Source organism: Hemiscyllium ocellatum, chromosome 20 (genome assembly GCF_020745735.1).
Source record: "Hemiscyllium ocellatum isolate sHemOce1 chromosome 20, sHemOce1.pat.X.cur, whole genome shotgun sequence".
Classification (NCBI taxonomy): Eukaryota; Metazoa; Chordata; class Chondrichthyes; order Orectolobiformes; family Hemiscylliidae; genus Hemiscyllium; species Hemiscyllium ocellatum.
Window position 1 is genome coordinate 36,125,437 of NC_083420.1, and position 22,109 is coordinate 36,147,545.

Sequence of the window (22,109 nt, forward strand, 5' to 3'; positions counted from 1 at the left end):
AAGCACTTTTAACAACCATCTGTCATGTCTGAAACAAAACAGGCTTGCAAAAAATTTTAAAAAACAATAGGGAACTTCTTCATCCCAAAAGACATCATGTTGCCCACTGCTCATGGTCCAGTCCTATTGATAATAAATTCCACTGTTTCACACGAAACCTGAAGATATTTCTAGACCTTGAATTTCAAATGGTTAACTCTTCTCTACACTTATTTCCTGCACTGCCCCAACCCGGTCATGATCTCTGGTTAGCCCTTCCTTTAAGTAATGGGAAGACAGTGCTTTATCCAACCTTGTGACACTTGTAGTAGTATGTCAGGAGCTGGGGCATTCGGTCCACTGCCACAAATACTTTCACAAAAAGCCGGGCCTGATCTGAAATGGAAACAAATACAAACAGGTAAATACCAGAATTACCCTCTCCCAGGTCTGTTTTTAAATCCTTTCCTACCCGCTCTATCATATTAGTGTATCTTTTCAGGTGACTGCAAAAATCCCACAGGATAGCAACAGAGTTCAACCCAATGTCCTAGTCAATATGTATCCTTCAGAGCTTAAAAATGTGTAGCTGGAAAAGCGCAGCAGGTCAGGTAGCAGCAAAGGAGCAGGAGAATCGACATTTCGGGAATAAGTCCGAAACGTCGATTCTCCTTCTCCTTGGATGCTGCCTGACCTGCTGCGCTTTTCCAGCAACACATTTTTAAGCTCTGATCCCCAGCATCTGCAGTCCTCACTTTCTCCAAATATGTATCCTTCAACCAACATCATAAAAAACAGATGATTCAGTCATTATTGCTGTTTGTGGAATTTGCTGTGCAAAATTCCTCTGAGCTCCTTACATCAGAGTGACTTCACATTAATATTTTACATCTGGCAAAATATTACTCTGGTACATCCTCAAATCATGGAAAACATAATGGAAATGCAAGTTATTTACTTTCTTTGAGTTACTACTAGCGATTCCTCTGTGCAAGCAGCTGACCTTTCCAGAGGCATCTCCAGGGCCACTCATAAGGCTAAAGGAAAGGTTAAAGAGTTGGAGTAACCCAATACCCACCCAGGTTGGCACATCTTTGGTTGTCATTTTAGACATACCCTAGAAAGACCGTGTGGTGCAGATTAAAGTCAATGCCTTCTCTGCTGATTCTGGAAAACATGTCACAATATGAAATTAGAGTCGAGTGTGGGGTGCTGGAAAAGCACAACAGGTCAGGCAGCATCCAAGGAGCAGGAGAGTCAACGTTTTGGGCATAAACCTTTCATTGGGAATCCTGATGAAGGGTTTATGCCTGAAACGTCGATTCTCCTGCCTGACCTGCTGTGCTTTTCCAGCACCACACTCTCGACTCTGATCTCCAGCATCTGCAGTCCTCACTTTCTCCACAATATGAAATCATTCTGCTATGCATTAAAGAATATTGTAAAGTGTTATCTACAGGCTTATCCACGGTAGCTATCTAAATTTAGTAACCACATTTTGAAATCATGAAGAAAGCCTGCTGGCTTATCATTCCTGCCAGCATTTCTTTTAACGGCCATGCCATTGTCATTTCTCTTTTTCCAAGTCTAAACCTAATTCTTTTTGAAAGTTACTATTTGACATGGTTCCGGAACTGTTTCAGGCAAGGAATTCTAAATTATCCTAACTTGATGCATTACAAGTTTCACTTCAACTTGCCTCCTGTTCTTTTTCCAATTGCCTTAAACCTCTGGTTACTGATTTTCCTACCAATGGAAATGGCTGCTCCACATTTACTTTATCAAAACCACTCATGATTTTGAATGTTTCAATTATATCTCCCTGTAAGGAAAAAAACCCCACTATCTCTCCAATATATTTATTTTAAAACATACTTTCGGAAGATGCAGGAAAATCCAGTGTATTCTATGAACATGATTTAAGCAGATCAAGGCGGCTCCTGGTTTAATACTGGAGTCAGTTGACTTAATCTGTAAAAGTGCAGATTGTTGGCTATCTTACGTTTCTATTTCTGAACTGTTCTGGGGTTTGCGAGGAAGAAGAGATAAATCAATTCTTAATATGATCAATTAATCACTGACTCATGGTGTTCAGTTATTGGATGAAGGCTCAATTCAACTTGATCATGATACCTCCTAGTCAGAATGGCTCACTATTTTGGTTTGTCAGGATGACATGTAAAGAATGATCACTTGGGCAGTGCACAAGGCAGCTACTTAGCAGACATTGTGCAGAGAGGAATGTAGCAGCTATTGGAAAGGGACCAAGGGTGAAAACAATATGATCACCTGAGACAAGTTTTATCAAATATGCCTTGGAGCACTGCTCCTTCATCAGGTAGCTATTGGGGCAAAATCATAGGACACAGAATTGGTGTCCTATGATCATGCCCCACGAGCTGCCTGATGAAGCAGAAGTGGTCAAAACCTTACACTTCCAAATAAACCTGTTGGACTATAACTTGGTATTGTGTGATTTTTAACTTTGCCCACCCCAGTCCAAAACCAGCACCTCCACATCATTTGTTCCCAATGCTCCCAATAGTTTCAAAAGATCATGGAAATGAGTTAGCCTATTATCTTTTGGTAAAATCTTTGAAATCTTGCTCCTTCTGTAATTAAACTCTCCATATCAAAAAAAGGATCATGGCACCTTCAAAGTTCATATCCTGATGTCATTAGCACTCCCTGCATCCTGTTCTCATTGTGTTTCATCAAAAATTGCACACTGCTAGCCCCTGCTGTTTGGTCCCTGGTTTTGCACCTAATTTTTTTTATGGAAGGTTAAGAACAGCAGATCAGTTGCCAATGTTTTTTTTCTGACTCTAAGCAAGTTGGTGTCCCAGTTCTGTTCATCCATGCTCTCTAACACACATTACCTCCTTGTCCAGTAACATCTCAATTCTAGAATTTTCATTTTTACTTCCAATTCCATCTCACTCCACCCTATCTTTGTATGTTCTTCCAAACCTAAAACTCTCCAAGATCCCGTCTTTTTTTAAGTCCGGTCTCTTGCGCATCCATAATTAGTAGCCAAGCCTTCAGGTAGCAAGGCCCTTAATTCTGGAGTTCCTTACCTGAACTCCTCCGCCTTTATAATTCCGTCCCTTCCTTTAAGATTCTCCTTCAAACCTATCTTTTTCATCAAATCTTTTCTTGATTATTCACCAAGTCTTTATGTCGCTCTGTGTCAATGTCATTCTCTTATGAGTACTTTGGGCATTTTATTGTGTTAAAAACACTATACAAGTGCAAGTTATTGTTCATTTTGAAGCAATGGTGGACATAACAGTGCTAAATCTTACTGTATACAAAGTGGATACTCCACACAGCTCTCACAGTAACAAGATCACTCACCAATAGACTGAGAATTGAATGCAGCCACAATCTGTGTGCTTGCCATGGCTTCCAATCGATTCTTTAGCGCCTCGAGGTGAACGCATTTCTCTGAATAATCTGGCGTATCGACCAGCATAGCCAAACTGTTCTGCATACTTGTGAGTTTGGCTGAGATAGTCTCAATGTCCTGTGGGGAATAAATCATTTCCATCACTCTATGCCACCATGTTAACAGTATTCACCCACCGTGGTTCGAAAAAGGCAGTGGTATATAGCAAACCTGAGGTCCCGATTAAGCCACTGCAGCAGAGTGGCACACAAAGGCACCCTGCTTTTCTAGAGTGAAGTGGGAGGTAGTGTTGTTATTCAACAACCTCTGCCGTTACATCCTACCAACAGTTCTTCATTGGTTGGCCCTTTCAGAAACGCAGGTGAGTGGACGACTTGACAATGATGGTCATCACAACACAGCTCAAGTCTATCATCTTGGATGCATGTTTACACCCTCATATACATACAGATATGCACATTAAAAAAAAATATCCCTGACACAGCCCCCACAACAGATAAAGCACAAGGTGATGTCACTTGCTTGCCTGCACCAAGAGCATTGTGGTACTCTTGACATTTCCTGCTTGATTGAAATCCACAGCAAAGTTCAAAACACCAAGTCCCTTCCTAGTCTTTACAACACAGCACAGCATTTTTTGCCATTTGAACTCAGATTTATTTGAACTTGGCACTTGATAGTGCAGTGCTGAGGAAATGCTGCATTGTCTGTGGTCTCCTGGATCATTTCCTGAAATCTCCAGTTTAGGTTTTGACCTCATGTTTTTCTGAGGTCAGAGTGCTATCCATTCTACAGTATATAATCACACAGTTATGTTTAGGTTGTTGTATTCCATCAGTGCCCATGGCAGAGACCAGAAATTCATGCCTTGGACCACCTGAACTAATATCAAAATGAAGGATAGGGCAGCAACTTGCCAGTTCCACACCTCATCCAACAGCATTTTAACATATTGCAGTCTGTCTGAACTTTCTGATAGTACTGGACTGAAACAGTTTCGCTTCTACCTGTGATTTCAGTGTTTCTTCAATGTCAGCACTGAGTGTACTCCACTTGTCAGCCTCCTGCAATGCCTCAGACGCCGCTTGCATTCTGGACTTCACTTCATCAAGCTCGACCAATACCTGCAGCACACATCAATAAACAAGCAAACACAAGGTGAACGTTGGGAAAAGGAGGAGCCCAGCTGAAAATTCAGCCAGTATCTTTTACTGATAAGCTCCTACCAAGTGGTGCGTACTCACTTCATAGAGGCACTGGAAAAGGAGAAAATATGTTTCACAATGATGAAACCAAAACTGAGAGAGCATAGTTATTTAGAACAGCAAAACAGTTTTGAGTTATTTCTATATAAAAGACTAAGGGATGAGCTGAGAAAGGTTTACAAATATGATGGAGTTTACTAGGGTAGATGTACAGAAGTTGTCTTCATTGCCAGAGGAGATGACAACTAACTGCCATAAATAATGCAATAGTCACCAATGAATCCATTACTGAATTCAAGAGAAACTTCTGTACCCAGAATGTGCGACCACTTGGAATATTTGATTCTATAGCTTTAATGCATCTAAGAGGAAGTTCAATTAGTATATGAAGGGGAAAGGAACCAAAAGATGTACTGACAGAGTTAGATGGAAATGGGATGGGACTTATGTGCAGCACAAATACCAGAGTGAGGCCAAATGGTTCGGCTCAGCCCTGTACATTTGATACACCTTCTGTGATTATGAATATACTACAGGAAACAAAACAATTACAACTGAGCCAAACTGACAGAGGGGAGCATTCTGTTCACATCTTTTTCCTTTTTTTCCCTTCTCTTCCTCTCCCTCTTGTCTTGAGATTTTAAAGTGTTTTTTTTTTGATAAGGAAACTTACCTTGGAACAGCTGAGAGCCAGAGCGACGTAGGCTGGAGGCATGGAACAGTGTGAAGTGGCTGAGAACTGGAGCAAAGCAGGCTGGACGCCTGGAGCAGAGTGGCTGCGAGTTGGAGTGAAGCAGGCTGGAGACATGGAGTGGAGCATGACTGTTGTTGGATTGGGGTCTGGCATGGACAGTCAGTGGCTTGTGAGGCTGGTCAGACCACATGTGGAAGCCCCTGCACCGATCTACCACAATGTAATGCTTATCTGCAAGCTGTTTACCTGACTGTAATGCTTAGAATCACTGTAAGGTAATGCAGCTTTTTCTCTTCTTTGTTCTTCTTTTGTACCTAAGATTTGTACCTAAGACGACGCCATGAGATGTGACATTGTAAACTTTTCACTGTATATGTAAAAATAAAGGAGGTTCTAACTCTAATTCTGTTGGAGGAGAACTCTTGTAGATGTAAAGTGAAAAACAGGCAGTTTGCATTTCAAGCATGCTAAACATGCAGTAGTGAGTTGACATGAAAGCAATGCAAGCCTCAAAATGTTTAACATCCTTACCTGCATGGACTGTGCTGTGTCCTGTTCAAATTTCCGAATATCTTCTTTGACAAGGATCATTTGCTCCTTCAAAAAGGAAGCTTCTTGTTTCAGAGCTTCCACATCGCGGAGAGCCCTAGGCATATTTTGTAGTGCCTGGTGACTAGTTTCTGACCAAGAGAGATTATAAAGAAATAGGCTAATGCACATTTTACACAACTAGATATTTTGAATCTTGCATGACCTGAAGACTGACACATCAGATGGAGAAATCACAAGAAGGAACAGGTGCACCAGAACAGACGTGTTGCTATTCCACAAATATTACCGAAATCCTGACACACTCTCAGGGAACCCCGGTAAACACTGACACACACCCAGGGAGTCCAAGAAAGTACTGCTACTTCCCAGTCTTACAAATGCTGACACACTCCAGGAGACCCCTGCAAATACTGACACTCCACAGGATCCTCTGTAAATACTGCACTCCAGGAGATTCATAATAAATAATGATATGTTCACCAAGGCTCCTTAGAAATAATCTTCCACAGTCACTACCATCAAGTACAAGGACAGCATATATATGGGAACACCATCACCTGCAAGGTCCCCTCCCAGCCACTCACCATCCTATTTGTAAATATACCAACAATCGTTCAGTGTTTTTGAGTCAAAATCCTGGAACTTACCTCCAACCCACTAACAACATGGTGGGTCTACCTAAACCAAATGGATTGCAGAGATTCAAGAAGACGTAATCTATATGGACTTCAGTAAGGCGTTTGACAAAGTTCCTCATGGTAGACTGGTTAGCAAGGTTAGGTCTCATGGAATACAGGGAGAACTAGCCATTTGGATACAGAACTGGCATGAAGGTAGAAAACAGAGGGTGGTGATGAAGGGTAGCTTTTCAGACATAGGAGGTATAGTTAGTATGTTTGCACATGACACCAAAATTAGAGATGTGGTGGACAGCGACGAAGGTTACCTCAGAATACAATGGGATCTTGATCAGATGGGCCAATGGGCCGAGGAGTGGCAGATGGAGGTTTAATTTAGAGAAATGTGAGGTGTTGCATTTTGGAAAGGCAAATCAGAGCAGGGCTTAAACGCTTAATGGTAAGGTCCTGGGGAATGTTGCTTAACAAAGAGACCTTGGAGTGCAGGTTCATAGCTCCTTGAAAGTGGAGGCGCAGGTAGATAGGATATTGAAGAAAGCGTTCAGTATGCTTTCTTTTATTGGACGGAGCATAGGAGTTGGGAAGTCATGTTGCGGCTGTACAGGATATTGGTTTGGCCACTTTTGGAATAGTGTGTGAAATTCTGTTCTCCCTCTTATGGGAAGGATGTTGCGAAACTTGAAAAGGTTCAGAAAAGATTTACAAGGATATTGCCACTTTTGGAGGGTTTGAGCTCAAGGGAGGAGCTGGATCGGCTGGGGCTGTTTTCCCTGGGGCATTGGAGGCTGAGAAGTGGCCTTATAGAGGTGTATAAAATCATGAGGGGCATGGATAGGATAAATAGACAAGGTCTTTTTCCCGTGTTGAGAGAGTCCAGAACTAGTTTGGGGTTTGAAGGGAAAGATTGAAAGGGGATCTAAGGGGCAACCTCTTCACGCAGAGGGTTGTGTGTGTAAGGAATGAGCTGCCAGAGGAAGTGGTGGAGGCTGGTACAATTACAGCATTTAAAAGACATCTGGGTGGGTAAATGAATAGGAAAAAATTCGAGGGATATGGGGCAAGTGCTAGCAAATGGGACTAGATTAGATTGGGATCTCTGGTCTGCATGGATGAGTTGGACTGAAGGATCAGTTTTTGTGGTATATATCTCTATGACTCTAAGTCAGCTTACCACACCACCTTCTCAAGGGAATCTTGGTATGGGCAATAAATGCTGGCCTAGCCAGAAATACCCACATTCCATGAACAAATAAAAAAGATTCTTAGGGAGTCCCGGTGAACAGTTATACATTCCGAGGGACACTGTAAATGTCAACATATTCTGAGATAAACTCTAAATGCATGTAAAGTGTGACACACACCTTCAATGGCATTGTTCACCTCCTGAATAAACAACTGCAGCTTCATCACCAGCGTGGCAGCATGACTGTCAACCTTTCCGGGTTCTTCCTCCTGAACAGTCTTGAAAGCCCCATTCACCCAGTCCTTCACGTCAAAATTGTCATCCAGAAATTTCGAGAAATCCATTCCTCGTGCTTTGAAAAAGATGCTGTGGAAACAAACTGTACGTCAACAATATCCCAACTGTCTAATGATCTGCCATATGTAAGAGGAAACAAATATGTCAGTGTGATGAAAGAGACTGGTATTTGAATTGATAGAGAAAACTGGAAACAGTCAGTGAAAAAAAAAGTAATCAACAACGCTAAGTATTCAAGAAAGATCAGTTTGAAACACAGGCTTCAGTTCTGCTCAGAGTTCCTTCATGCTCCATTTCTAGCACCATTTTCTCAGAACCAGGAGGAAGCCTTTTTGCCCCTGCATTGTGTTTTACTGGCATACAATGAAATTACTGCAGATTTGATCTTGGCCTTAACTCCCCTTTCCCAAGTCTGTTCCCCTAAATCTTGACTTTCTTAAAGTTCAAGAATCTGACAGGCTTAGCCTTGAGTATATTCAATGACTCAGTGGAATAGAGATTCCAATATTCACAACTCTCAAGAGAAATTCCTCTCATTTTCCTCTTGCATAGAAGGTCCCTAGCTCTCAATTCCTCAATGAAATAAAACATCCTCAGAGCATCTATCCTGTCAAGTCCGCAGTATATTTCATTTCATTGAGAAACATCTTTTCCATCTAAACCATAATAATTACAGATGATTATATCCAACCTTTCTTAACACAACACTTCCATTTCAGGAATCCACCTAACGAATCTTCTCTGAATTGTTTCTAACATTAAGTATACCCATCTTTAAATACGAAACTTCTTGCCAAAGACCTGTGCAGCTGTAGGAAGACTTCCTGACTGATTGTATGTCATCCTCTTTTGCAATAAAGGAGACCATTCCATTTATCTTCCTAATTATGTGCTGAGCCTGCCAACATTTTGTGTTTTACATCTGAGGTCAGCCCAGTCTCTCTGTACTGTGGAGTTCGACCATATCTCTCCATTTCAATAATATTTTGCTTTTCTATTCAACTTACCAAAGTAGATAACATCATATTTTCCACATTATATACCTATCTACCAAATTTTTGCCCATTCATTAACAATAACTATATGTCTATCCCTTTGCAGACTCTGCGTCCTTCCCACGATTTGCTTCCCTAACTTTGCATATCAGCAATTTTGGCTACAATATACTGGGGTCTTCATCTAAGCCATTAATATGAACCGCATCCCTGTGACATCCTCTTGTTAAATTTGACCACCTAAAATACCTAAAAATGACTACAACTACTTAGTAAAAATGACTCCACCATTACTTAGGTAGTGTCTCCCACCCATCCTCCTCCTCTACCCAAAGAAAAGGTTCTGTGCGCCAATTCGGTTAAGTTACTAGTTTTTTTTCCAATAGTCTCTTTGGGAATACAGAATAGTGGGAATGGATGTTAGGGTAGTTGCATGCTCTTGCTGTAGAATGTGGGAGGTAAAAATCGGCACTACTGTCCCCAATTACTTCACTAGTGTCCCCACTGATATCATCTGCAGGAAGTGCACCCAACTCCAGCTCCTCGGAAACCATGATAGGGAACTGGAGCTGGAGCTGGATGAACTTCGGATCATTCAGGAGATGGAAGGGGTAATTGAGAGGAGTTACAGGGAGGTAGTGACACTTCAGGTACAGGAAGAAGGTAGGTGGGTTAAGGAAAGGGAACAGGCAGACAATGCAAGGATCCCCTGTGGCCACTCTTCTCAATGAAATTTTGGATACTGTTGGTGGTGATGGGGGTGGGGAGGTGGGATTCCTACCAGGGGAAAACCATAGTGGCCAAGTCTCTGGCACTGAGCCTGGCTCTGTTGCTCAGAAGGGAAGTGGGGGAGAATAGAAAAGTGTGAGTGGCAGGAAACTCAATAGTTAGAGGAATGGACAGGAGATTCTGTGGTCACCCAGAAGGTATGTTGCCTCTCAGGTGCCAGGGTCCAGTATGTCTCTGATCGAGTCCACAAGATTCTGAAGGGGGTTGGTGAGCAGCCGGAAGTCATGGTGCACATTAGCACTAATGACATAGCCAGGAAAAGGGATAAGGATCTAAAACATGATTTCAGAGAGTTAGATTGGAAGTTAAAAGCAGTACAAACAGAGTAGTAATCTTAGGATTACTATCAGTGCCATGTGCTAGTGAAGCGAGGAACAGGGAGTGCTGGATGTTCCAGAGTTTAGATCTTCTAAAAAGAACAGCCGGGGTGGGGGGGGGGGGGTGTTGGGTGAGTGAAAAAAGAGGGGAAGTAGCATTGTTAGTTACACAATGCATCACAGCTGCAGAAAAGAAGGTTGTTGAGGAGGGTTTGTCTCCTGAGTCACTATCATTGGAACTCAGTAACAGGAAAGGAGCAGTCACTTTATTGGGTGTTGTCTATAGACCAGATCTTGGAAAGGTGCAGATGTAACAGGGTTGTTGTTTTGGGTGACTTCAACTTCCTCAATAATAACTGGAACCTCCTTAGTGCAGATGGTCTGGATGGAGGTGGCTTTGTCACATGTGTCCAGGAAGGATTCTTGCCTCAATATGTAGATAGGCCGATTAGGGGGGAGGCCATATTGGATTTGGTGCTAGGCAAAGAGGCAGGCCAGGAGTCAGATCGCTCGGTGGGAGAGCATTTCGGTGACAATGACCACCCTTTACCATAGCGATGGAGAGGGATAGGGGCAGACAGTGTGGGAAGGTATTTATTTTGGGGAGGGGAAATTATATTGCTACGAGACAGGAGCTGTGGATTATAAATTAGGAACAATTGTTCTTCAGGAAATGCACAACAGAAATGTGGAAGTTGTTTAAGGAGCACTAGTTGCGTGTGTTGGATAACTTTGTCCCACTGAAACGGGCAAGGAATGGTTAGTTGAAGGAGCCATAGATGACATAAGCAGAGGAGCTTCTCGTCAAAAGGAAGGAGGAAGCTTACTTAAAGTTGAGGAAGTGAGGATCTGGCACAGTTTTAGAGGATTATAGGGTAGTTCAGAAAGAACTCAAAAATGGGTTCAAAAGAAGAGCTAGGAGGGGGCCCAAAAAAGTCTTGGTGAATAGAGAAAGCCCAAAGGCATTCTACACATATGGGAGGAATAAGAGAATGATCAGAGAGCGAGTAGAGCTGATCAGGGATAGTGGAGGAAACGCGTGTCTGAACTCTGGAGAGGGAGGTGATGCTCTAAATGAGTTTTTTGCTTCAGTATTCACTAGAGAGAGGAACCTTGTTGATAGTGAGAACACCATGGACCAGGTTAATCAGCTTGATCAGATTGATATTAAGGAAGTGGATGTGCTGCAAGTTCTGGGAAGGATCAAGATAGAAAAGTCCCCAGGACTGGACCAGATATATTCAAGGCTACTTGGGGAAGCGATGATCTTTGCATCCTCACTCTCCACAGGAGTAGTACCGGCTGATGGGAGGGGTGGTTGTTCTTCTGTTCAAGAAAGAGAATAGGGAAATCCCTGGGAATTACAGACCAGTCAGTCTTACATCTGTGGTAAGAAAGGTACTGGAAAGGATTCTGAAAGGTAGGATTTATGACAATTTGGAAAAACAGAATGATTAAGGATAGTCAACATGGCTTTGTGAGGGGCAGGTCATAGGCCTCACAAGCCTTATTGAGGTCTATGAGGATGTGACAAGCCAAGTTAGCGAAGGTGGAGCAATGGATGTGGTGTATATGGATTCAGGAGGGCATTTGATAAGGTTCCCCATGGTAGGCTTATTGAGTAGGTTAGGAGGTATGAAATTCAGGGAAATTTGACTGTCTAGATACAGAATTGGCTGGTCAAAAGACAACAGCAAGTGGTAGTGGATGGAAAGTATTCTGCCTGGAGATTGGTGAGCAGCGGTGTTCCACAGGGATCTGTTCTTGAGCCTCTGTGTTTTGTAGTTTTTATGAATGACTTGGATGAAGAAGCGGAAGGGTAGGTTAGTAAGTTTGCCGATAACAGCAAAGGTTGGCTGTGTTGTCGATACTGTCAAGGGCAGTTGCAGGCTACAACAAGACATTGACAGGATGCAGAGCTGGGCTGAGAAGTGGCATTTGGAGTTCAACCTGGATAAATGTGAAGCGAATAATTTTGGAAGGTTGAATCTGAATGCTGAATACAGGGTTTAGATTAGATTAGATTACTTACAGTGTGGAAACAGGCCCTTCGGCCCAACAAGTGCACACCGACCTGCCGAAGTGCAATCCACCCAGACCCATTCCCCTACATTTATCCCTTCGCCTAACACTACGGGCAATTTAGCATGGCCAATTCACCTAACCTGCACATTTTTGGACTGTGGGAGGAAACTGGAGCACCCGGAGAAAACCCACGCAGACACTGGGGAGAATGTGCAAACTCCACACAGTCAGTCGCCTGAGGTGGGAATTGAAACTGGGTGTACAAGGTAATGCGAGCCATAGATAGAGTAGATAGCCAGAGAATTTTCCTGCAGAAATGGCTGTCACAAGGAGTCATAATTTTAGGTGATTGGAAGAGGGTATAGGGCAGATGTCGGATGTAGGTTCTTTACGCAGAGAGTGGTGAGTGAGTGGAATGCATTGCCAGCGGTGGTGGTAGAGTCAGAGACATTTAAGCAACTGCTAGACAAGCACATTGACGGCAGTAAATTGAGGGGTGTGTAGGTTACGTTGACCTTAGATTAAGACAAATGCTCGGCATAACATCGTGGGCTGAAGGGCATGTACTGTGCTGTACTGCTCTATGTTCTATGACTCATTATCTCAATTGTTTCCTGCTAGCTAGCCAAACCTCTATTATATGAATATACTATACCCTAAACCATGACTATTTCTCTACAACCTTCTCTATAACCTTAGTGAATGCCTTTTGGAATTCCAAATACACCATATCTATTGATTCCCCTTTAACCACTCACAATCTCAAAGAACACCAACAAATAGAGTCATTGAGATGTAAAGCATGCAAACAGATCCTTTAGTCCAACTCGTCCACGCCGACCAGACATCCTAAATTAATCTAATCCAATTTGCCAGCACTTGGCCCAAATCCCTCTAAACCCTTCCTATCCATATACCCATTCAGATGCATTTTAAATGTTGTAATTGTACCAGCCTCCACCACTTCCTCTGGCAGTTCATTCCATACACGTACCACTCTATGTGAAAAAGATACCAAATGAGCATCTTTCCCCTCTCACTCTAAACCTATGCCCACTAGTTCTGGACTCCCCCACCCCTGGGAAAAGACTTTGTCTATTTATTCTATCCATGCCCCTCATAATTTTACAAACCTCTATAAATTTACCCCTCAGCCTCCAACACCCCAGGGAAAACTGCCCCAGCCGATCCAGCCTCTCACTTTGCTCAAATCCTCCAACCCGTGCAACATCTTTGTAAATCTTTTCTGAACCCTTTCAAATTTCACAACATCTTTACCATAGGAGGGAGACCAAAACTGCACACAATATTGCAGAAGTGGCCTAACCAATGTCCTGTACAGCCGCAACATGACCTCCAAACTTCTATGTTCAATGCTCTGCCCAATAAAGGAATGCATACTGAACACCTTCTTCAATATCCTACCTGCAACTCTACTTTCAAGGAGCTATGAATCTGCACTCCAAGGTCTCTTTGTTCAGCAACACTCCCCAGGACCTTACCATTAAGTGTATACGTCCTGCCATGATTTGCCTTTCCAAAATGCAGCATCTCACATTTATTTAAATTAAACTCCATCTGCCACTCCTTGGCCCATTGGCCCAGCTGATCAAGATCCAGTTGCACTCTGAGGTAATCTTCTTCCCTGTCCACTACACCGCCAGTTTTGGTGTCATCTGTAAACTTACTAACTATACTTCTTATGTTCATCAAACATCATTTCTCTTTCTCAAAACCATGTTGAATTGAATCGACTGAGTTATGATTTTCTAAATCTCCTAATCCTCCTTCCTTAATAATGGATTCTTGCATTTTCCCAACAACAAATGTTAGGATAACTGGTACAAAGTTCCCTGTTACAATCTTTTCATGAACAAGGTCATTGAATTTGTGGTTTTTGACTTTTATAAAGAAGAGTGAATTTTGGAAAAAAATAAACCATATATCTACCATCTCTGCAGCCACATAAAATCCTAAGACATAGGCTATCATGTTCAAGGACTTGTCAGCGTTTAGTACCATTAGCTTTCCTTCTACTTTTTCCTCTGGGTAATTATTTTTAGTTCCTTTCCCTGTTTAGCCCCCTGATTTTCAATTATTAGTGGGATGCTTTTTAGTGTTTTCTACTCGGTATAGCTGGAGACTGAGCAAAATATTTGTTCAAATTCCAAAAAAACCCATCAGCATCCCTATTAGAAGCAATACCTTGATTTCAGTTGAAGCGGCTAAGGGGAAGCATATATAAAAAAAATATGATTTTAAAATAATCAATCCTTGGTGGACACCCGGGTAATGTTCCAGGAGCAGGAGAGAATCACTCTCATTTCAGTACCATCACTGTTATGGTACAGAACCATTTGCCAAGCATCAGTACTGGCCCTCCAACAGTACAGATTTTCCTCAGTACTGATGCTACAGCAATTAAGCTCTCCTTCAGCAAACACTCTCCAACACAACTCTCTCTCAGTAGTAACCTTTTGTTAGTGCAGAGTTCCCTCAAAACTGAACTTCTGACAGTACAGATCTCTCTCAGCACTGACCCAACAGGGCACCTAACCCTTAACACTAATCCTTCAACAGTGCAGACCTCCTTCTGCACTGACCCTCTGATAACACAACTCTGCCTCAGTACTAACCCCCGAAATGCTGCACTCCTTCAGCACTGCCCCTGCAACAATGCAGCTGTCCCACAGCACTGACTCTGTGAAAGAGCAGCCCTCCCTCCACACTGACCCTGATAAAAGAGCCCTGCCTCAGTACTGACCCTCCAACAGCACAATATTCCCTCAGGACTGGCTTTCTGACAATGCAGCACTCCCTCAGCACTGACCCTCCAACGGTGCCGTACTCCCTCAGCACGGACTCTGATAATGCAGCTTGACCTCAATACTGTCTCTCCAAAAATGCAGCACTCCCTCAGAACTACCCCTGCAACAAAGCAAAACTCCCTCAGTACTGATCTTCAAACAATGCAGCACTACCTCAGCACTGACCTTACCTCATTGCAGTTCTTCCTCAGCACTGACCCTCCGGCAGTGCAATATTCCACACTCCTACCCCTCTGAATGAGCTGCACGCCCTCTGACAGTGCGGCACTCCCTCGGTACTAACCCCTCTGACACTGCGGCACTCCCTCGGCACTGATCCCTCTGACACTGCGGCACTCCCTCGGCACTGATCCCTCTGACACTGCGGCACTCCCTCGGCACTGATCCCTCTGACACTGCGGCACTCCCTCGGCACTGATCCCTCTGACACTGCGGCACTCCCTCGGCACTGATCCCTCTGACACTGCGGCACTCCCTCGGCACTGACCCCTCTGACAGTGCGGCACTCCCTCGGCACTGACCCAGCTGACAGTGCGACACTCACTGGGCATTGACCCAGCTGACAGTGCGACACTCACTGGGCATTGACCCGCTGACAGTGCGACTCTTGCTCAGCACTAACCCGCTGACAGTGCGACACTCGCTCAGCACTGACCCGCTGACAGTGCGACACTCCCTTAGTACTGACGCTCTGGCAGTGCTGCACTCCCTCAGTACTGGCCCCTTTGAGAATGTGACACTCCCTCAGTACTGACTCTCTGACCGTGCAGCACTCCCTCAGTACTGACTTACTGATAGTGAAGCACTCCCTCAGGACTGATCCTCTGACAGTGGAGCACTCCCTCAGTACTGACCCTGTGACAGTGCGGCACTCCCTCAGTACTAACCTGCTGACAGTGTCCACTCCCTCAGTGTTGACCTTCCAACAGTGCGGCACTCCCTCAGTGCTGATCCTCTGACACTGGGCACTCCCTCAGTACTGACCCCTCTGACAGTGTGGCATTCTCAGTACTGACTCTCTGACCGTTCAGCACTCCCTCAGTCCTGACCCTCCGACAGTGCGGCACTCCATCAATACTGACCCTCTGACAGTACCCACTCCCTCAGTACTGATCCTCTGACAGTGCAGCACTCCCTCAGTTCGGACCCTCTGACAGTGCAGCACTCCCTCAGTACTGACTCTCTGACCATGCCGCACCCTCTCAGTACTGATCCTTTGACAGTACCCACTCCCTCAGTACTGATCCTCTGACAGTGCAGCACTCCCTCAGTTCGGACCCTCTGACAGTGCAGCACTCCCTCAGTACTGACTCTCTGACCATGCCGCACCCTCTCAGTACTGATCCTTTGACAGTACCCACTCCCTCAGTACTGATCCTCTGACAGTGCAGCACTCCCTCAGTTCGGACCCTCTGACAGTGCAGCACTCCCTCAGTACTGACTCTCTGACCATGCCGCACCCTCTCAGTACTGATCCTTTGACAGTACCCACTCCCTCAGCACTGACCCTCTGACAGTGCAGCATTCCCTCAGTACTCATCCTCTGACAGTGCAGCACTCCCTCAGTCCTGACCCTCCGACAGTGCGGCACTCCATCAATACTGACCCTCTGACAGTACCCACTCCCTCAGTACTGATCCTCTGACAGTGCAGCACTCCCTCAGTTCGGACCCTCTGACAGTGCAGCACTCCCTCAGTACTGACTCTCTGACCATGCCGCACCCTCTCAGTACTGATCCTTTGACAGTACCCACTCCCTCAGTACTGATCCTCTGACAGTGCAGCACTCCCTCAGTTCGGACCCTCTGACAGTGCAGCACTCCCTCAGTACTGACTCTCTGACCATGCCGCACCCTCTCAGTACTGATCCTTTGACAGTACCCACTCCCTCAGCACTGACCCTCTGACAGTGCAGCATTCCCTCAGTACTCATCCTCTGACAGTGCAGCACTCCCTCAGTACTCATCCTCTGACAGTGCAGCACTCCCTCAGTGCTGATCCTCTGACACTGGGCACTCCCTCAGTACTGACCCCTCTGACAGTGTGGCACTCTCACATTACTGACTCTCTGACTGTTCAGCACTCCCTCAGTCCTGACCCTCCGACAGTGCGGCACTCCATCAATACTGACCCTCTGACAGTACCCACTCCCTCAGTACTGATCCTCTGACAGTGCAGCACTCCCTCAGTTCGGACCCTCTGACAGTGCAGCACTCCCTCAGTACTGACTCTCTGACCATGCCGCACCCTCTCAGTACTGATCCTTTGACAGTACCCACTCCCTCAGTACTGATCCTCTGACAGTGCAGCACTCCCTCAGTTCGGACCCTCTGACAGTGCAGCACTCCCTCAGTACTGACTCTCTGACCATGCCGCACCCTCTCAGTACTGATCCTTTGACAGTACCCACTCCCTCAGCACTGACCCTCTGACAGTGCAGCACTCCCTCTGTACTGACCCTCTGGCAGTGGGGCACTCCCTCTGTACTGACCCTATGACAGTGCGGCACTCCCTCAGTACTGACCCTGACCATGCAGCACCCTCTCAGTATTGATCCTTTGACAGTGTGGCACTCTCTCAGTACTGACCCTGTGACAGTGCGGCACTCCCTCAGTACTGACCCTGTGACAGTGCGGCACTCCCTCAGTACTGACCCTGTGACAGTGCGGCACTCCCTCAGTACTGACCCTGTGACAGTGCGGCACTCCCTCAGTACTGACCCTGTGACAGTGCGGCACTCCCTCAGTACTGACCCTGTGACAGTGCGGCACTCCCTCAGTACTGACCCTGTGACAGTGCGGCACTCCCTCAGTACTGACCCTGTGACAGTGCGGCACTCCCTCAGTACTGACCCTGTGACAGTGCGGCACTCCCTCAGTACTGACCCTGTGACAGTGCGGCACTCCCTCAGTACTGACCCTGTGACAGTGCGGCACTCCCTCAGTACTGACCCTGTGACAGTGCGGCACTCCCTCAGTACTGACCCTGTGACAGTGCGGCACTCCCTCAGTACTGACCCTGTGACAGTGCGGCACTCCCTCAGTACTGACCCTGTGACAGTGCGGCACTCCCTCAGTCCTGGCCCCTCTGACAATGTGGCACTCCCTCAGTATTGACTCTCTGACCGTGCAGTACTCCCTCAGTACTGACTCTCTGATAGTGAGGCATTCCCTCAGGACTGATTCTCTCCCAGTGCTGCACTCCCTCAGTACTGACCCTCTGACAGTGCGGCACTCCTTCAGCACTGAACCTGTGACAGTGCAGCACTCCCTCAGTACTGACTCTGTGACAGTGCGGCACTCCCTCAGTACTGACTCTGTGACAGTGCGGCACTCCCTCAGTACTGACTCTGTGACAGTGCGGCACTCCCTCAGTACTGACTCTGTGACAGTGCGGCACTCCCTCAGTACTGACCTTCTGACAGTAGCCACTCCCTCAGCACTGACCCTCTGACAGTACCCAATCCCTAGTACTGAACTTCTGACAGTGCAGCACTCCCTTAGTTCGGACCCTCTAACAGTGCAGCAGTCCCTCAGTACTGACCATCTGACAGTGCAGCACTCCCTCAGTACTGACCCTGTGACAGCGCAGCACTCCCTCAGTACTGACCCTGTGACAGCGCAGCATTCCCTCAGCACTGATTCTCTGACAGTGTGGTACTCCCTCAGTACTGACCCTCTGACAGTGCAGCACTCCCTTAGTTCGGACCCTCTAACAGTGCAGCACTCCCTCAGCACTGACCATCCGACAGTGCAGCACTCCCTCAGTACTGACGCTCTGACAGTGCGGTACTTCCTCAGTACTGACTCTGTGACAGTGCGGCACTCCCTCAGTACTGACTCTGTGACAGTGCGGCACTCCCTCAGTACTGACCTTCTGACAGCAGCCACTCCCTCAGCACTGACCCTCTGACAGTACCCAATCCCTAGTACTGAACTTCTGACAGTGCAGCACTCCCTTAGTTCGGACCCTCTAACAGTGCAGCAGTCCCTCAGTACTGACCATCTGACAGTGCAGCACTCCCTCAGTACTGACCCTGTGACAGCGCAGCATTCCCTCAGCACTGATTCTCTGACAGTGTGGTACTCCCTCAGTACTGACCCTCTGACAGTGCAGCACTCCCTTAGTTCGGACCCTCTAACAGTGCAGCACTCCCTCAGCACTGACCATCCGACAGTGCAGCACTCCCTCAGTACTGACGCTCTGACAGTGCGGTACTTCCTCAGTACTGACCCTGTGACAGCGCAGCATTCCCTCAGCACTGACTCACTGATAGTGAGGGCATCCCTCAGTGCTGATCCTCTGACAGTGCAGCACTCCCTCAGTACTGACTCTGTGACAGTGCAGCACTCCCTCTGCACTGACTCTCTGACAGTACCCACTCACTCAGTACTGACCCTGTGAAAGCGCAGCATTCCCTCAGCACTGATTCTGACAGTGCAGCACTCCCTCAGCACTGAACCTGTGACAGTGCGGCATTCCCTCAGCACTGACTCACTGATAGTGAGGCCCTCCATCAGTGCTGATCCTCTGACAGTGCAGCATTCCCTCAGTACTGATTCTCTGACAGTGCGGCACTCCCTCAGCACTGAACCTGTGACAGTGCGGCATTCCCTCAGCACTGACTCACTGATAGTGAGGCCCTCCATCAGTGCTGATCCTCTGACAGTGCGGCATTCCCTCAGTACTGGTCCCTCTGACAGTGCGGCACTCCCTCAGCACTGACCCTGTGACAGTGCGGCACTCCCTCAGCACTGACCCTGTGACAGTGCGGCACTCCCTCAGCACTGACCCTGTGACAGTGCGGCACTCCCTCAGCACTGACCCTGTGACAGTGCGGCACTCCCTCAGCACTGACCCTGTGACAGTGCGGCACTCCCTCAGCACTGACCCTGTGACAGTGCGGCACTCCCTCAGCACTGACCCTGTGACAGTGCGGCACTCCCTCAGCACTGACCCTGTGACAGTGCGGCACTCCCTCAGCACTGACCCTGTGACAGTGCGGCACTCCCTCAGCACTGACCCTGTGACAGTGCGGCACTCCCTCAGCACTGACCCTGTGACAGTGCGGCACTCCCTCAGCACTGACCCTGTGACAGTGCGGCACTCCCTCAGCACTGACCCTGTGACAGTGCGGCACTCCCTCAGCACTGACCCTGTGACAGTGCGGCACTCCCTCAGCACTGACCCTGTGACAGTGCGGCACTCCCTCAGCACTGACCCTGTGACAGTGCGGCACTCCCTCAGCACTGAACCTGTGACAGTGCGGCATTCCCTCAGCACTGACAGTGAGGCCCTCCCTCAGCGCTGACCCTCTGACAGTGCGGCATTCCCTCAGTACTGGTCCCTCTGACAGTGCGGCACTCCCTCAGCACTGACCCTGTGACAGTGCGGCACTCCCTCAGCACTGAACCTGTGACAGTGCGGCATTCCCTCAGCACTGACAGTGAGGCCCTCCCTCAGTGCTGACCCTCTGACAGTGCGGCATTCCCTCAGTACTGGTCCCTCTGACAGTGCGGCACTCCCTCAGCACTGACCCTGTGACAGTGCGGCACTCCCTCAGCACTGACCCTGTGACAGTGCGGCACTCCCTCAGCACTGACCCTGTGACAGTGCGGCACTCCCTCAGCACTGACCCTGTGACAGTGCGGCACTCCCTCAGCACTGACCCTGTGACAGTGCGGCACTCCCTCAGCACTGACCCTGTGACAGTGCGGCACTCCCTCAGCACTGACCCTGTGACAGTGCGGCACTCCCTCAGCACTGACCCTGTGACAGTGCGGCACTCCCTCAGCACTGACCCTGTGACAGTGCGGCACTCCCTCAGCACTGAACCTGTGACAGTGCGGCATTCCCTCAGCACTGACAGTGAGGCCCTCCCTCAGTGCTGACCCTCTGACAGTGCGGCATTCCCTCAGTACTGGTCCCTCTGACAGTGCGGCACTCCCTCAGCACTGACCCTGTGACAGTGCGGCACTCCCTCAGCACTGACCCTGTGACAGTGCGGCACTCCCTCAGCACTGACCCTGTGACAGTGCGGCACTCCCTCAGCACTGACCCTGTGACAGTGCGGCACTCCCTCAGCACTGACCCTGTGACAGTGCGGCACTCCCTCAGCACTGACCCTGTGACAGTGCGGCACTCCCTCAGCACTGAACCTGTGACAGTGCGGCATTCCCTCAGCACTGACAGTGAGGCCCTCCCTCAGTGCTGACCCTCTGACAGTGCGGCATTCCCTCAGTACTGGTCCCTCTGACAGTGCGGCACTCCCTCAGCACTGACCCTGTGACAGTGCGGCACTCCCTCAGCACTGACCCTGTGACAGTGCGGCACTCCCTCAGCACTGACCCTGTGACAGTGCGGCACTCCCTCAGCACTGACCCTGTGACAGTGCGGCACTCCCTCAGCACTGACCCTGTGACAGTGCGGCATTCCCTCAGCACTGACAGTGAGGCCCTCCCTCAGTGCTGACCCTCTGACAGTACAGCACTCCCTCAGTAGTGACGAGCGGGATCTCCCGCGTTGGTTTTGTGATTTAGTTTGAAGTATGTCGCAGTGAAGGGCAGCCACTCAGTCGATGTGAGGATTTCTCACTCAGACCGGGCGACCCATGGGGCAGCCAGGGCTCACAGTGAACAATACAAACTGCTGCGATGCACCGGATTATCCTCTGAAACCCCGAACAAAACATCCTCGTCCCGATGAGAATTGTATATGACTCGGTACCTGGCTCTGGCTCTGGCTCTGGCTCTGGCTCTGGCCCGGACCCGGACCCGGCTCCGACCACAAACAAACCGAAAACTCTGCCGCTTCGGGAAACAGCAGCAGCCACGGGCCAACCGCCACGCAACCGGAAAGTGGATCTCACCGAGCAACTGTCGCAAACCAGCCGCCGTAAAGTAACACATGGAACCCAAGGGCCGCCATCTTGGTAAGGGCATACTGCCCTGAATACAGTAGGATGTGGAATGTGGGAGTGGTCATTAACAAAACATTAGAGTGTTTTGCCAAGCCAGTGGTATGTCATGTCAGAGCACGAGTGAAGAGCAGGAACACTGGCTGCAGTTGACCTTCTCATCATCAATCTTTTGTTTCATTTGAAGTGGATACAATAGTAAACACAGAACCTGCCAATCTGTATGATCACACAGTAAAGAGAAAGCCTTTCAGTCCACTGTGTTTGTATGCCAGGTTTTGA

The 22,109-nt window shown here is 47.6% G+C and overlaps 1 protein-coding gene across 1 annotated transcript in view; it reads right to left on the reverse strand.

The window, feature by feature from the left end:
- The window catches only part of cog7 (component of oligomeric golgi complex 7), a 57,852-nt gene extending 36,084 nt beyond the window's left edge, over positions 1 to 21,768 (reverse strand). The window contains exons 1-6 of the mRNA XM_060840733.1: positions 21,638 to 21,768; positions 7,839 to 8,026; positions 5,819 to 5,967; positions 4,396 to 4,512; positions 3,337 to 3,505; positions 293 to 375 (exon numbers count right to left, since the gene is read on the reverse strand). Coding sequence (XP_060696716.1) covers positions 293 to 375; positions 3,337 to 3,505; positions 4,396 to 4,512; positions 5,819 to 5,967; positions 7,839 to 8,004 — 684 coding nt within the window. The 5' untranslated portion in view covers positions 8,005 to 8,026; positions 21,638 to 21,768. The remainder of the gene's footprint in view (positions 1 to 292; positions 376 to 3,336; positions 3,506 to 4,395; positions 4,513 to 5,818; positions 5,968 to 7,838; positions 8,027 to 21,637) is intronic.
- Positions 21,769 to 22,109: the final 341 nt, after the last annotated feature.